The following is a 17,978-nucleotide window of genomic DNA, read 5'->3' as shown; positions in this document are numbered from 1 at the left end:
AAGCTCAACTGGTGATAAACCTCTAGACAAACAGTCAGCGGGATTTTCAATTCCGGCAACATGCATCCACTCCTGTATACAAGAATCCTGTATTTTTGCGACGCGATTACCAACAAAAGTTTGCCATTTCGCGGATGGAGCATTAATCCAACACAAGGTGACTGTAGAATCAGAGAGTGCGACAATACGAGACACATGACAACGTTCACTAATAATAGTGACTACTGAATTCATGAGTTCTGCCAACAAGAGTGCCGCACAAAACTCCAAACGAGGTATTGAAACAACTTTAGATGGTGCTACCTTGGACTTTGAACACAATAATACAACTCTTGGCTCCTCGCTCTCCTTCTGCGACTTCACATAGATAACTGCACCATAGAATTTCCTCCGAGAATTTCTCCAACATTGATGGTGAATTTGAAGTCCACTTTGTGAGCGAGAAACCTCCTCCCTCAAACAGCTTCTTGGACTGACGATACAGCTCCGCGGCCTCTGACTCTGTGGCGACAGATGTGACTAAGTCGTCCATGAACATGTCTCTTGGTATTCTCGCCTTGGCTGCTGGAAAACGATATCCATCCTCCTCTACAAGCTGGTGGACGGTGCGAAGCGCCAAATATGGAGAGCTTGAAACACCAAAAACAACACAATTGAGCTGATAAATTTCGATTGGATCCTCCGGCGAAAATCTCCACAATACACGCTGATAACGATGGCAGGAATCCTCCACTAATATCTGTCGATACATTTGTTTAATGTTGGCAGTTAGTGCGATTGGGAACAAACGAAAATTAACCAACACCAGCAAAACAAAAATGTCAGTCTGCAATTTGGGACCAGCATCAAGAACCTGGTTCAATGACAAACCAGATGATGTTCTGGAACCAGCATCAAATACAATTCGGATGGACGTGGTAGTGCTGCTTGCTTTCACGATGGCGTGATGCGGTATGTAGTAACCACCTCGGTCTGTCTGATCTGCTACAAACTACATGTGACCCTGACGTAGGTAATCGATCAATATTTCATGATATGAAATACGAGTATTGCTGTCAAGCTCTAGTCGTCTCTCCAAAGTCAGCAGTCTGCGTTCGGTGACAGCATACGAATCTCCCAAGCTGCTGGGCGGCTCCGCAAATGACAAGGCAACAACAAAACGACCAGAATTCACACGATGTACAGACTTCCGAAAATTTACCTCACACTCCAACTCTTCCGGTTTCAGTTGACAGCTTGGTGCAGGGCACGATTCCAACTCCCAAAAACGTTCCACAAAACTATCCAACGATGGACTACTAACGAATGGACTACAAATGGCTGTAAAACAATTCGACACATTCGTTGTTGAAGTGAGAATCGGCGCTCTCCCCATCAGAATGTGGCCAAAGACACTATTAACAGTCATGAATTCGTGCGATTCACCTGTACTAGGACTCCCACGTAGCAAGTGAGGAACTAACTCCGCACCAATGATGCCATCTATTCTACTAGGAAGGTAGAATTTGTCATCAGCCAGTGTGAGATTTTCAAGATGATGAAGTTTGGATCTGTTGATTTCACAAGAAGGCAACTTGTCGATGATTTTATCTACCACTGTGGCATCCATCGAAAACTTGACGGTAGGATCCAACTTCGACTGAATCGACACACAAGTACGACCTCGAACTTCACTAGTACCACCACCGAATCCACGAACAACGGTTTTCATGGGCTGGAATGGTAGTCTCAAACGCCGACACAATTTGGCTGTAACAAAATGACACTGACTCCCGGTGTCAACCAAGAAACGAACATCACAAAGCTGATCATTACAATCTCGAACATGTGCAGTGACGGTCGACAACACAACGGTCGAATTTTCTACATCGTTGGATGTAGAACAACAACTAATAGGTGATGTGCCACCTGCCTTGGAGTTCGACGAGGACGCAACACCTTCATTGGAACTTGATCTGGAAAAGTGCAATAAAGAATGATGAGATTCTCGACATTGAGCACACTGAGTTTTACTACGACAATTTCTACTCAAATGATCCACATCAAGACAACGAAAACAACAAAACTTTCCCTTAATCAAACAATAACGATCCCAAGGAGTCATTTTCAAGAAACTTGCACAATCTACTAACCGATGACCCGGTTTTGAGCACTTCAGACAATTGGGCTTTTTACTAGATGAATCATTAGATTGAACCACAAACACCTTTGATTTATTATCTTTTCTGTGCTTCATATTAAACGATTCAGTCTGTTTCTCATCAGAAGGAAGAGTCTTAATTTGCTTTTCAATGAATTTGACATAATCGGTATAAGTTGGCATAGCCTTGTCACAGACGGCCGATTCAAAATTTCTATGAGAACTTGGATCCAGCAATCTCAAGCCATGATGGAGGAATATCGAGTCTGACAAATCAATGAGTTGCAATCTCTTTAATGCATTGATTGAACTGCAAAACCCATCCAAAATCGCAATACAACCTGCCTTTGATTCTGATTTTATTGGACAAAATTCAAAAATTTGTTTGAAATAGGCATCGACTTGCGCCCGTGGATCGTTATAGCAGGTCAATAATGCCTGCCAAATTATTTGATAATTGTTAGCCAATGGTGGCAAATGACGACAAATATTGGCTGCTTGTCCAGTAAGTCTACTTACAAGATATTGGACCTTCTGCTGATCGTTCAAATTCTTGTTGTCATGTACCAATGCCTTAAATAGTTCATAAACACCGACCATTGAGCCTGGTTCCCATCAAATTTCGGAAGGTCGATTTTAGGCAGTACCGACTTGGACACAACCGGCTGTGCACTAGCTGCTGTAGCTGCCGAAGATTGAGCAATAGCATCAGTCGCCTCTTTCTGTTTGAGAGTGTTAGCCGCTACTTCAATATACTGAAACAGATCTAAGTGTGAGTTGTTGAATGCTACAACATGATCTTTATTCAACTCAAGTTCCAACTCATTAACCACTAATTCTGTCTTTTCATAATCCGAATGGTCTGAGACACCCGAGGATACAAGATTGAAAATTGCTCAGCAACTTTTGGATCAGAGACATTTTTAGACAGGTCATAAATTCTTTGCAATCTGGCATACAATTGTTCCAGTTTAGCGCAATACACCCTGATTTGTTTGTGTAATTTTTCCTCCATCTTGAACTCATACACAAAACAATTCAGCCCCGACAATGCAAACAACAGACAATAAAACAAGAATGAGTTCAAAACTAGATGAAAGGAAGAATCACGAGTTAGTAAGTTATCAAAGTTAAACTTTGATTATCAATTCACAAGATAAGTTATTGCTGAGAACAAAACTATATGATTAGATAATGTTCTTCCAACAACTCACAAACAAATGATAACTTGTTGAATTGAACAAACAAAATCATGCTGGTGATTAACCTTCACTAACATGTATAAAAAATGGACAATACAAATTCCAACAAACAAACAAAACTCCTAAAAAAGAGCACAATGAGCCTAGTTTTAGGAAATTACAATTTTAACTGAAATAAATTTAATTTCAGACAAATACAAATTGACAAGAAACCTTGCTCATAGAACAAGGCTACAACAAACTTAAGTTGAGCATGGATCAGACCATTCTCAACATGCAAACATTGGACAAATACGAAACTGCTTAAATCCAATGTGTGTGAATTAATCAACAAATTACAAATTTAAATTCATCCGGCCCGGAGGACCAGAAAATGTTCTGAACAAAGCTCAGGCTAGAGCTACCAGAGGACTGTAATTTACTATTTAAATAATCAAATACAAACAAGGGGTAAAATTTAATCTTCAATTTGAGCCAGGTTATTTGTACAGTTGAACTCTGCATTAATGAACAATAAAAAAAAGAGCAAAAACTCACCAGATTTATTCCAATCTTGACTACTTGCCCTTCAAAGCCTTTATTAGGTGTTTTGGTCAGATTCAGGGTGGGATGAAATCTGGGAAAAGACAGGTTCTGGCTTCCGGGCTGCCTTTTCGCGTTCAACTTGCAGGCTATGCACTGTGTTTTGAACAAAGCTCAAACTGGATTCTTTATAAATTCAAATCCGATTCAAATTAATTCAATTCAATACTATTTACGCTGTTATATTCATAATTCACACACACGACACTCAAACAATTATTTACAAGAAATTTCCGATCGAAATTACATGACAAACACAATTTTGGTCTTGCAACAAGACGGGCTGACGAAACAAGGACATCGAGAAGGCCAAAGCAGCAGGACGGTCTGTGCTGGCGCAAACACAAGCCTGCTATTGGCAGAACTGCAGTCTGGCATTCTGGCGCTACAATTCGAATTCTCTGGCCAGACCAATCTTTTTATTTGTATAATTTTCTTACAGTTGAACCCTGCTTTCCAATGAATTTTAGCTCTTCTGGGTAGAAAGACAAAACCATTGGTTCTTATTGGAGGGTTCACTCATTTGTAGTCTGACAGTGTGTGATCATTCCCATAAGAATCTATGGTATTCTAATTCTTCCATAAAAAGTTTGAATTATATTCAGAGCTGTAATGCTTTGGAAAGTAGGGACTAAAAGAATAAATAAGTATTAATTTTAGTTGTTGTAGACCTAACACCAAATTTCCTTCAAAATCATTCTATCTTGATATATAATATACAAAATTTAATAATTCAATTTTGAAAAATGTATCTCTAACTCAAAGGTATCCTATACCTAACGGTATTATATTTATGTATTAACATCTACAAGCTCTATAGTGAGGTCCACATTATAATGGCAGTGTTTGATTTGCAATGGTATTGCTATCCTTGTCTATCACCCAAGAAAGCGGATAGCGCTATCTCTTTCTCGATATGCTCTGTTTTTAACAATGTAGAATCAATAATCAATTAAAAAAATAAATTATCTCAGTTATTGAAAAATATAATTTTATGCTTAATAAAATAATATCGGGGCACCGAGCTTTGCTCGTTATCTATGTATTGATAAACAGAACTCAATCAAATCAATCAATCAAACTTTGAATATTATGATATATACCATCTCATGTCAACAAATCAGATTACTGTATTTTGATCGAGTCAATTAAAATTTCTAGATTTCTCGTGAGATACGGTAAGCCAATTGATTACACAGCTGATCTCCTACACAGGCCACTACCTCCGTAAACAAAGCCGTAGTGCATTCGTGTGACGTCAGCACAGGTAGGGCTCCTACACCAATAAAAATTCTTTGATTTTAGCTGATCTATATCAGCTAGTGTTTTTATTGGTGTAGGAGTCCTACTTGTGCTGACGTCTCACGAATGCACTACGGCTTTGTTTACGGAGGTAGTGCACAGGCACACGCATCTTATGTTATCGACAGACGACGAAATCATCATCGATTTTTCCAAGGATGAATTATCCTTTTCATGTCCTTCAGTGAGTTTTCCCAGGGATGAGACCTAGTTCAATCGAATTTTGATATCATAAACCTACTATATTCCAAATTTCGTGAAAATCGTTATAGACGTTTTCGAGATCCGTTGAACATAAATAACCATATAACCAGATATAAAAATAGAAAAATATAAACAGATATACAGTAATTGCTCGCTTAATATAATATGATAATTGATTATTTTAAACGAGAATGAACAGTTAATATTACATCAATAAACCTGTATCAGCTACCGTCTATAGAAGACATTGACAAGACAGAGGCAACGTTGTTCTACTATCTTTCTCCACTGCCATTATAACGTGGACCTCACTATAGATGAAAATTCAGAGGTATCCAGAGGCATTTGAATATTTGCAATATCTTAGTAATTTCAATCTGTAGACTGGCTGGCCTCGTAAAAAATGAGCGCTGCTATCCAGAGGTTGTCAGTTTTGTCATTCCTAACCGGTAATTAATAGGTACTGGGTTTCATTCCCGGGCTGACAAATAGTTTTTGAATAGTAGCGCTCATCGAATTTCCATTCAGCTGTTTACCCTGTTGTCAATATTTGCAGTAGCAGAAGTCTTCGGGGTGATTTATAGCGTTTAATTTGGATTTTTGTTTAATAATTGACCGAGCAAAGTGAGGTCTAAGATTCAAGTCGACGGTTTGGCATTTCTCTTAATGTTTATATGTTGCGCATTTACGGCGAAACGCGGTAATAGATTTTCATGAAATTTGACAGGTATGTTCCTTTTTAAATTGCGCGTCGATGTATATACAAGGTTTTTGGAAATTTTGCATTTCAAGGATAATATAAAAGGAAAAAGGTGCCTCATTCATACGCCAATATTAGAGTAAAATACAAACTATAGAATTATTCATCATAAATCAGCTGTCTAGTGGACTATAATACTGCCCGTTCAAAAACATCGAACATCTTGAAAATGTATCTTTCCATCAACGTTAGTAGACAGTTGACTATAATACTACCCGTTCAAAAACATCGAACATCTTGAAAATGTATCTTTCCATCAACGTTGTAGACAGTTGCAGCCAAACCTGATAACAGCGCTCACACTCAAATTCCGGGACGACCCGTCACGGTACGATAGGACAGAAAGCTCTATGTTTATTTAGGATTTTCTCTAGACATTTTAAATTGATAAATTATTTATTATTTTTTGAGAAAACATAACAACAGGTCAATGTAACTTACTGAGCGCGAGTTCTACTGTTCACAGAACTACTAGTAATTATTAGATAATTTTATTTTTATATATAATACACAAAATAATATGTTTAAGTTTAGTTTTTTTCCTCCAATTTACCACTTTTATTTTCTACCACTATTATTTCAGATTTATTCAGAATTCATCTCAGGGTTTTTGGAGTTAGTTCAACAGTTGTTTCTGTTGTTAAGTTTTCTTCTCAATCTTTTCCTGTAATTTATTTTTCTCGAAAATGGCTCTAACGATTTTCTTCAAATTCATACCATGGATAGCTATTTATAAGCCCTATCAACTGGCATGAGTCTCATTTCAGGGAAAATTCAGAAGCTCCGTAATATTCTTGAGAAAAATGGCGGATAATGACTAAAAAGCCATGTTTTTCACGTTTTTCTCGAAAACGGCTTCAACGATTTTCTTCAAATTTATACCATGGATAGCTTATAAGCTATTTATAAGCCCTATCAACTGACATGAGTCTTATTTATGAGAAAATTGCAGGGGCTCCGTAATATTCTTGAGAAAAATGGCGGATAATGACTAAAAAGCCATGTTTTTCACGGTTTTCTCGAAAACGGCTCCAACGATTTTCTTCAAATTTATACCATGGATAGCTATTTATAAGCCCTATCAACTGACATGAGTCTTATTTATGAGAAAATTGCAGGAGCTCCGTAATATTCTTGAGAAAAATGACAGTTACTAAAAAACCATTTTTTCACGATTTTCTCAAAAACGGCTCTAACGAATTTTTTGAAATCCATACCCTGTATAGTTATTTATTAGCTCTATCAACTGACATGAGTCTTTTTCCTGGGGTACTAATGAGGGGTCCACCCAATCCTTGAGAAATGGACTTTGTAACCTCCTTCTCGTGCATGAGGTAGGTTTGTACACGGTTTTTACTTTTTCTTCTTCCATATACCGTGGGTAGGTAGAGCAGTTTAAAAAAAGAACACAGTCATAGTCAAGATATTTCATCTGTAGAACAGCTGTTTTGACGAATTTCAAAAAAATCATCGAATTTCACAATTTACATAAAGGAAAAAGTACTCTGAAAACAATTGTATATACACATATACAGTAGTCTGATCGTAGTTGCAAATATGTTGCCGTCAATCGTCATTATGTTATTCCCCTAAATTATTCTCGTTTGATAATGAGGCTTATAGTTCAATGAGCAAGGAAAGTTGTGTGAGTGTACCACACCAGATTTTTCAGATTTGTTTCTTGATATAGATTTCAGTTTGAATGAGCTACTGAACTATTTTCACTTATCGAGATTGATGTGCTTTTGACAGGCTATCCACAAGAGAAAGCAGCTCATGTCGCTCTGAAGGCTGTGAGGAAGTTTCTAGAATCCAATTCATCTGATGTAAGTAAAATATGCAAGAAATACTTCAACTATGACTTTAATTGGAAGTACTAAAAACATATACAACTTTAGTGAGGTCCACGTTATAATGGCAGTATTTTATTAACATTGGTTTGCTATCCTTGTTTGTCATTCGACAAAGCAGATAGCGCTATCCTTTTCTACCTCTGTGACGCTGCCAGATCGTTTTCAACAATGTAGAAATATAATTAACTACCCGTCAGGCTCGCTTCGCTCGCCATATCCGTCTAGCCAGGGGGCTCCACCCCCTGGACCCCCGACTGGATCATCGAAAAATTAGATCAGCGGGCTCGCTTCGCTCGCCTGCATTTTTCATTTGAGCATGCTTCATTCCATCAGAAAGTCAAAGTACTTCCTCTCACGATTCAATCACCCAAACGCAAAAACACCGCTAATTTTGGGCGTATCTTTGGCGTTATTTCAAATTCCTTCTAACACAACATTCCTTCTTACACCCCAGCTGAGCTTCTGCAGTAAATTTGAACAAAAAACGCTGGAAAACGCAGATTTTGAGCGTATCTTTGGCGTTATTTCAAATTCCTTCTAACACAACATTATTACACCCAAGCTGAGCTTCTGTACTAAATTTGAACATTTTCTGTTCATTTGTTCTCGATAAAGCTGAGAAAACGCTGGAAAAACGCTAATTGTGGGCGTATCTTTGGCGTTATTTCAAATTCCTTCTAACACAACATTATTACACCCAAGCTGAGCTTCTGTACTAAATTTGAACATTTTCTGTTCATTTGTTCTCGATAAAGCTTAAAAAACGCAGGAAAAACGCAGATTTTGGGCGTATCTTTGAAAATTTTTCCAAATCCGTTCTTAGTGCGCCTCTAAAGGGCCAACTATTTGAATGTTTTTGGTCCGGTAGACTTAGTTCTGCGAGTGAGTCAGTCAGTCAGTCAGTGAGTGCCATTTCGCTTTTATATATATATATATATATATATATATATTATATATATATATATTTACAAAATATTCCTTCTTTATTATGAAAATTTATTTTTAGATCATTAAAAAAAATATTTTCTCGAGGAATATTGGGATGGGAGTGTCCTGCTATTGATATGACAAAGTTTCTGGGGATTGAATTGCAGGCAAACTTGAAGTGGGATGGTCACATAGAGAAACTCCAGAAAAGGCTTTAGCATGCTCTCTTTGCTCTGAGGACTGTTAAGTCGAATTCAAACCTCAAGACAGCTCTAAAGGTTTACCATGGGTATTTTCTTTCAATCATTAGATGTAGTATTTTGTTTTTGGGGGCTGGAAGAATTCATTTGAACACAAACTTAAAAATGCAGAAAAAAGCACTTCGGATTATTTTTGGGGGGGTCCATCTTTCTCCTGTAAGACCATATTCAAGGCACTCCGACTACTTACAGTTCCAGCGATATATTTCCTTGAAGTTTTTTCGTTTTTGTTCAAAAACAAAAATATTTTCAATGCTAACCGAATTTGTCATACTTATGAAACACGAGGTAATTAAAAATACAGAATTATTCCAGTTCCCTATCCATAGACTGACTCTTCTCGAAAAGGGACCATACTATTCAGGACTCAAGAGTTTTAAGTGCATTCCCGAAGATATAAGGCTGTGTAGCAGCTATAAGTTATTTGTTTCAAAGATAATTAGGACACTGGTAGAGGCTTGTCCTTATACCATTGAGGAGTGTTTTAGAGCATTCATGTGACTCCATTCTGAAAATGACATGTTGTATGCCACAGATGTTGAGCACTGCTCAGAATTTGTGGCTTCACACAACAAAAATATAATAATCATTTTTAACAAGAATGAACAGTTGATTCATCAGATATACCGGTATCAGTTATGTTCTATAGAAGGCAGTGGCAAGGCAGAGAATCAGCAACTCTGATACCGTAGGCTGTTATTCTATCTTTCTCAACTGCCATTATAACGTGGACCTCACTATAGTCTATTGCTATAGCATAGAGAAAATAAAGCTTGAGTAGATATTATGCCATGGTATAGGTCGTTCATGTTCCAAATTTCAAGTTGATTTTTTGTTAAGTCAAGCCGATTATTACTTTCCTTGCCCTATTACCATAGGTAAGGAAAGTATTGCTTTCCGAAAAAATTTAAGGTACCCTAATTTCATGTTTTCTATACGTTTCATTACTTTCCTTGCCCTATTACCATAGGTAAGGAAAGTATTGATTTCCAAAAAAATTTAAGGTACCCCAATTTCATGTTTTCTGTACGTTTCAAGGTCCCCTGAGTCCAAAACATGATTTTTGGGTGTTGGTCTGAAAACAAAACCGATTAAAAACAAAAACAAATTAACCGATTGACTTGAAATTTTAAACTTAAGGTCCTCATACCATGAGGATCCAACAATAAGAAATTCAATAAAATTCAATTCAAAATGGCGGATAATGGCTAAAAAACATGTTTTTCACGGTTTTCTCGAAAACGGCTCTAACGATTTTCTTCAAATTTATACCCTAGATAGTTATTTATAAGCCCTATCAACTGGCATGAGTCTCATTTCTGGGAAAATTGCAGGAGCTCCGTAATATTTTTGAGAAAAATGGCGGGTAATCACTAAAAAACCATGTTATTCACGGTTTTCTCGAAAACGGCTTCAACGATTTTCTTCAAATTTATACCATGGATAGCTATTTATAAGCTCCATCAAATGACATGAGTCTCATTCCTGAGAAAACTGCAGGAGCTCCGTAATATTCTTGAGAAAAATGGCAGATAATTACTAAAAAAAACCATGTTTTTCACGATTTTCTCAAAAATGACCTGACCGATTTTTTTTCAAATTCATACCCTGTATAGTTATTTATCAGCTCTATCAACTGGCATGAGTCTTTTTCCTGGGAAACTAATGGGGGGTCCACCCCATCCTTGAGAAATGGACTTTGCAACCTCCTTCTCGTGCATGAGGCAGGTAGAGCAGTTTATAAAAAGAACACATAGGCTAGTCGAGATATTTCATCTATAGAACAGCTGTTTTGACGAGTTTTAAAAAATCATCGAATTTCACAATTTACACAAAGAAAAAATTACTCTGAAAACAATATTATATATACACATATACAGTAGTCTGACCGTAGTTTCAAATATGTTGCCGCCAATCGTCATGTTATCGTATGTTATTCACCTAAATCATCCTCCCCTTTAAGAATAAGGCTTACAGTTCAATGGGCAAGGAAAGTTCTGTGAGTGTACCACACCAGATTTTTTCTATCGCTATAGTGAAACTATCAATCATTATAAACACTCAATTTGTTGTGTCCTTGATGCACACATACTTGATCATGAAAACGATGAATTCGATGTTATCATCATGACGTAATCTATTTCACTCCTAACTGTAAACATTTCTTTTAAAATGCAACAACAGGCGGTCTACTCTCCATTCAAACCGTGTTGAGTGAATTTTATCCGACTCTTGAAAAATTATGTTTTATGTAGAACTACTGCATTTTTTATAATTCATTTCTAAACGAATTCTTTATATTTCAGGTTGACAGAGTCATTTTCTGTCTGTTTATGCCTGAGGATGTGAAGATATACGAGAACTTGCTTCAAATGTATTTCCCACATTGACTGACGATAATGATGTATGAATTTTTTTAACGATGTATGACTGACAATGTTTGTTATAAATAAAATAATTACAAATAACAATAAATTGTTTTGATAAAAATTGAGAAAAACCAACGTGAAACACACTGAAACAAAAAGAATCTCAGATTTGGCTCACATTTACAGATTACAGATAAAGATTTTTTCAGATAAAGATTTTTACAGATAAAGATTTAAAAGAATCTCAGATTTGGCTCAGATTTACAGATTACAGATAAAGATTTTTTCAGATAAAGATTTTTACAGATAAAGATTTAAAAGAATCTCAGATTTGGCTCAGATTTACAGATTACAGATAAAGATTTTTTCAGATAAAGATTTTTACAGATAAAGATTTACAAGAATCTCAGATTTGGCTCAGATTTACAGATTACAGATAAAGATTTTTTCAGATAAAGATTTTTACAGATAAAGATTTAAAAGAATCTCAGATTTACAGATTACAGATAAAGATTTTTTCTCAGATTTACAACATAGATAAAGTTTTCCCTCTACCTGGGAAATGTCAAAACCAAATTTGGCATTCCCAGCTACTATACAGAGTGAGTTATGAAGCTGCAAACATAAAAAATTGTAATTTTCAAATGGTTATATCTCCTGAACGGTAAGGAATTCTGCAAATCTGATCCCAGATTCGAGTTCCTCGCATCAAAGACCATGATATCACAAAGTTTGAGCAATTTTAATTTTCACAAAAATTGAGAAAAACCATGGACATTGTGAAACACACTGGAAAAAAAGTATCTCAGATTTGGCTATGGTGCAAATTTCAGCCAAATAAGAGATACCTTTTCTTTTACTGTTTTAAAACGCACAATGGTTTTTCTCATTTTTTTGTGAAAAATGAAAATTGCTCATACTTCGTGACCTTATGCTCTTTGATGCGATAAACACGAATCTGGAATCAGATTTGCAAAATTCCCTACCGTTCATTAAATATGGCCGTTCGCGAATTTTATGTTTGAAGCAGCATAGCTCAATCAGAGCACAGAAGAGAGTGATTAGAATAATGCTCAAAAAACCACCTGGAACTCCATGTAGAGAACTATTCCGAGCAGCAGGGACGCTCCCTGTATATTGTGGAGTCTGTAGCATTTGGTCTCAAGCATGCATCGACGTGGACAAGAGGTGCTGACCTACACAATTATAACACGCGCTCAAGGAACACCTATCGAATACAACAACATAGGACATCGTTCTACGAGAAAAATCCAATTCACATGAGCCAAAAAATGATCAACTCCCTGCCGCACCATCTTAAGGACATTGACAATAGAGTGCAGCTCAATAAAAAATTGAAGGACTGGCTGGCTGATAAGTGTTTTTATGACATGAATGACTTTTTGTTGTGATTTTATTTTTGTAATATGTAATTTTATTTTGTAATATGTGACGATTGCCAAATAACTTTATTTTTGTACATGCAAAGAGTAATCTGTAATAGTAGCTGGGTTGCCAAATTTTACTGCGACATTTCTCAGGTGCAAATTTCATCCACATCTGAGATCCTTTTTTTTACTGAAGAAGCTCTACCTGAGAAATATCGCAGCCAAATTTGGCACCCCCAGCTACTATTACAGATTCGAACATACAATTTTCAAACGGCCATATCTAATGAACGGTAGGGAATTTTGCAAATTCGATTCCAGATTCGTTTTTCTCGCATCAAAGAACATAAGGTCACGAAGTTTGAGCAATTTTTATTTTTCACAAAAAATTGAGAATAATCATGGACTAACATCGTGAATCACACTGAGACAATAAGTACCTCAGATTTGGCTGAAGTTTGTTCATCTCATGAACGGTAATGAATTTTGCAAATATGATTCCAGATTCGTGTTTCTCGCATCAAAGACCATAAGATCACTTAGTTTGAGCGATTTTCATTTTTCACAAAAAATTGATTGGAAGCATGGACTAACCATCGTGAGACACACAGAGACAAAAAGTATCTCAGATTTGGCGATAATTTGCACAAATAATTTGCACCTGAGAAATGTCGGAGCCAAATTTGGCACTCCAGCTACTATACAGGATGAGTTATGCGGCTTCAAACATGAAATTTGCAAATTTTCAAACGGCCATATCTAATGAACGGTAAGGAATTTCGCCAATGTGATGACATTATATTGTTTCTCTCGTCAAATATTAATTATATCATTGCTGAGAGTTTTAGCGATTTTAATTAATTTTTGGATTCATGAAAAATGTTGCTTTTTTCTGCTGTGCTGTTCTAATTCTCATCCAATACAAATGAGCTCAGTAGTCACAAAAATCCTGAAAAATTTGAATTTCCCGCTCAAATCAGCCAGTACCTCTTTGCATGTTTCTGTTGCCCTGGTAGTATTTCAGTTGGTTTTAATATTCTGTACCAGGGATTCAGAACACTTGAAGAGGTACCTAGCAGGGTTTTTTAACGCCTTCCAATGCAAGCATAGGCAACCCGCAACACTAATCTAGTTTGTGTACCTCTTGCATGTTTCTGATGCCCTGGTAGAAATCTGGTCATTTCTAATATGCAAATGAGCTATTTTTGAGCGGGAAATTCAAATTTCTTATGATTAGCGGGAAATTCAAATTTCTCATGATTTATACTATTTGAGCGGGAAATTCAAATTTCACATGATTTATACCATTTGAGCGGGAAGTTCAAATTTCTCATGATTTATACTATTTGAGCGGGAAATTCAAATTTCTCATGATTTATACTATTTGAGCGGGAAATTCAAATTTCTCATGATTTATACTATTTGAGCGGGAAATTCAAATCTCACATATTTATCCCATTTGAGCGGGAAATTCAAATTTTTGAGCGTGTTTCTCGCATCAAAGAGCATAAGGTCACGAAATTTGAGCAATTTTTATTTTTCACAAAAAATTGAGAATAATCATAGACTTAACCATCGTGCATTTTGGAACAGTGAAGAAAGTTTCTCAGATTTGGCTGAGATTTGCACCATAGATAAAGCTTTACCTGAGAAAATAATAATAATATGCCTATTATTAATAAACACAACACATATTTTTTTATTAAACAGAATTAAATAAATTATGGACACAGGTATACAATGAGATGAATAATTGAGTCTTAAATTTATTATTATCAACAGTAGTTTATTTCCAACACAGACAAATACGATTACAAGAAATTCACAAAATTCTATCTAACAATAATAGTTTCTATTATAATATAAAGTCAGTAAAATGATATTACCACACCGAGGCTATTAAGCACTAAATAAAATTATTAATACATAGCATAATATATATAACGAGCGTAATAACTGTGTTTTTATTATTATAATAATATTTATTCGTTCATCAACACTCAATAAAAATTTATAAAATTAAAACAAAAAATATAGGAATATGATAAATATAATATTTGTTTTGTCCTATCTATCAATATAACACCACTTGATAATATTTTCATTTCATGATAAAATAACTGTCAACGTAAAAATAGTAGCAAATAATATAAATATAATAATACCGTACTCACATTATAAATTTCGATTAGATAAATGCAACAACTTTTAATTATTGAATATTGTTTTTATTATATTCCATGGATTTTTGGGAGAATTTTCACCTGAATAGGCGGCTCACTACCTCCGTAAACAAAGCCGTAGTGCATTCGTGTGACGTCAGCACAAGTAGGGCACCCACACCATTAAAAATCCTTTGATTTCAGCTGATCTGTATCAGCTAGTGTTTCTATTGGTGTAGGAGCCCTACCTGTGCTGACGTCACACGAATATGCACTACGGCTTTGTTTACGGAGGTAGATATAGGCTCAGGATCTTCTACTAAATATTTAGGAGGTCCTGATAGGCTACAGTAAAACCTTTCAAATCCAATTATTTTTCGCTTTTTAAAAATTTTGAACAGTTATTCATTTTTTATTGCATTGCGATTTGAAGTAGTTTCAGATAATAACATTAATATTCAAAAAAGACTTAAAAACAATAATTGAAATACTGTAGAGGTAAAGAGGGAGTGAATGTAGTAGAGTAATATCCAAAGGTGCGTACAGATATACGCGCCTCCAACACGCTCCAATCATGAACGTTACGGGAGATGTTAGCTCTTCTTGCGTTTCACTCTTGCTCCCCGGTCGGTCATCAATCGATCTGCTCGAGTGACGTTCGATTGCGGAGCAGAGCGAAAGTCTGTACGCACCTCAATATACATTATTTGCAACATTTTATGCATTAATTTCCGTTATTTTGAAGTTTATAAGAATGTTTTCTGTTGAGAAACTTGTTATATTTATTTCATGTATACATAGTATTAGTATATAAGGTTTAGAAATTGATATTTCCAAAGTTTTGCTTCAAGATGTGAGAGAAGTGTAATGCATTGAAACAATAATAATGAGAAAGACAAAGAGAGAGACAGATATCGAGATCAGACTAATGAGTAGACTAGTTCAAATATTTTTTAGTGAAATTCATTCTATAGTGAGGTCCACGTTATAATGGCAGTGAAGAAAGATAGCAGAACAACGTTGCCGATACTCTGTCTTCTATAGACGGTAGCTGATACCGGTTTATTGATGTAATATTAACTGTTCATTCACATTTACAATAATCAATTATATTTTATTAAGCAATAAATTATATTTTTCAATGATTTTATAATTAAGATGAAATATCTTGTTAATTAATTATTAATTCCACATTGTTAAAAAAAATGTGTTAAAAACTGTTCATTCTTATTTAAAATACTCAATTATATTTTACAATAATTTCATAATGAATTTGCACAATTAAGATGAAATATTTTGTTAATTATTAATTCTAAATTGTTAAAAAACGTTCAAAATGTTTAAAGCTATCCGCTTTGTTGAATGATAGACAAGGATAGCAATACCATTGCTAATCAAACACTGCCATTATAACGTGGACATCACTATATATTGTCAGTATTAAGGCTAAGGCTAACATCGATGCTTTGATTCAACCAATACTGACAGTTCACTATTGGTACCACCACTTTCAATCAGTAGGTATACTACGACCTAAAATTAGCAATATAAAATAATTATTGACAATATAAAATGTTTACATAGATGTGGAACAAGATAAAGGGTAATACTTTAATGATGAAAGACGTGAAGATGATGATTATGATGATGATAATAACAATGACAGTATTGGTGAAAAATGGAGAAGTGTATGAATGGTTTCCGAAGGAGTAAGCCAAAACTAAGTTGGTAAGGAAGTTAGTTAAAAACCCAAGATATCTAAACAATCAGTTGAATGAAAATCTGATTACTGGTCGATATTGAAATGTGTGTTTACCACATAAATCCTATTATATTAAGCGAGCAATTTCTGTATATATTTTTATAATTGGTTATTTTTATTATTTATGGTTATTTATGTCCAACGGATCCCGAAAACGGTTCTAACGATTTTCACGAAATTTGGAACATAGTAGGTTTATGATATAAAAATTCGATTGCACTAGGTCTCATCCCTGGGAAAACTCGCTGAAGGAAATGAAAAGGATAATAATTATTCATCCTTGGAAAAACACATGATCATTTTGTCGTCTGTTGATAACAGACTGTGTGGGGAAGAGACAGAATTATGTTCAGCTGTTAAAACTATTTGCAATCAATCAGCTTATCTCACGAGAAAAATTATCTAGACATTTTAATCGACTTGATCAAAATAATCTGATTTATTGACATGACATTATCATTCGAGTATATCATAATTTTCAAAGTTAATAATTATTTTACAGTTTTAAGTGATTAGTGAGTGTTATTTTGTAATTCAATTTTGTTTGAAAACGATCTAAATTAGAAATTTTCTGTTTTCAAATGTTTGGACTGAAAATTTGACCTGAATTTAAGTGTATGGAACATACCTACTTTCTGGACTATTTATAGTGTATAAATCAAAATTCGTGGAAGAAACAGTTCTGGGCTGTGCCTGTTAGTCCTTTCCCAATCATTTTAAAGAATTATGTTCTGTTTATCAATAAATAACGAGCGAAGCTCGGTGCCCCGATATTAATTACTTTTAACCTTTGTTTCACTGAGAAATAAATCTCACTGATCTCCTTTAAATTAAATTCAAATTTAATCCATATTTGTATGTTACGTATAGTGCACTAGGACACAATATATTATTTAGTACAATAGATATTTCAATAGTTCTATATACACGGTTTATACTCCTTTAACAAGCATTATAACTATAGATGGCTATTATCAACCTTTCAAACTGGAGCCAAATATTGAATGACTTTCATCAGTTGTATATAGTATATTATACGTTATCGAGGTACAGTATGTAATGAATTA

The 17,978-nt window shown here is 35.2% G+C and overlaps 1 protein-coding gene across 12 annotated transcripts in view; it reads left to right on the top strand.

Annotated features, from left to right (window-relative positions):
- The window catches only part of LOC111060409 (macro domain-containing protein RSc0334), a 45,086-nt gene extending 33,381 nt beyond the window's left edge, over nucleotides 1-11,705 (top strand). For all 12 annotated transcript variants that reach the window (XM_039424720.1, XM_039424723.1, XM_039424722.1 and 9 more), the window contains 2 exons: nucleotides 7,943-8,016; nucleotides 11,537-11,705. In XM_039424720.1, the coding sequence (XP_039280654.1) occupies nucleotides 7,943-8,016; nucleotides 11,537-11,620 (158 nt within the window). In that variant the 3' untranslated portion in view covers nucleotides 11,621-11,705. The remainder of the gene's footprint in view (nucleotides 1-7,942; nucleotides 8,017-11,536) is intronic.
- The last annotated feature ends 6,273 nt before the right edge of the window (nucleotides 11,706-17,978 follow it).

The sequence above is a fragment of the Nilaparvata lugens genome, chromosome 3, assembly GCF_014356525.2.
Source record: "Nilaparvata lugens isolate BPH chromosome 3, ASM1435652v1, whole genome shotgun sequence".
Lineage (NCBI taxonomy): Eukaryota > Metazoa > Arthropoda > Insecta > Hemiptera > Delphacidae > Nilaparvata > Nilaparvata lugens.
This window is presented reverse-complemented; position numbering and strand designations above follow the sequence as displayed.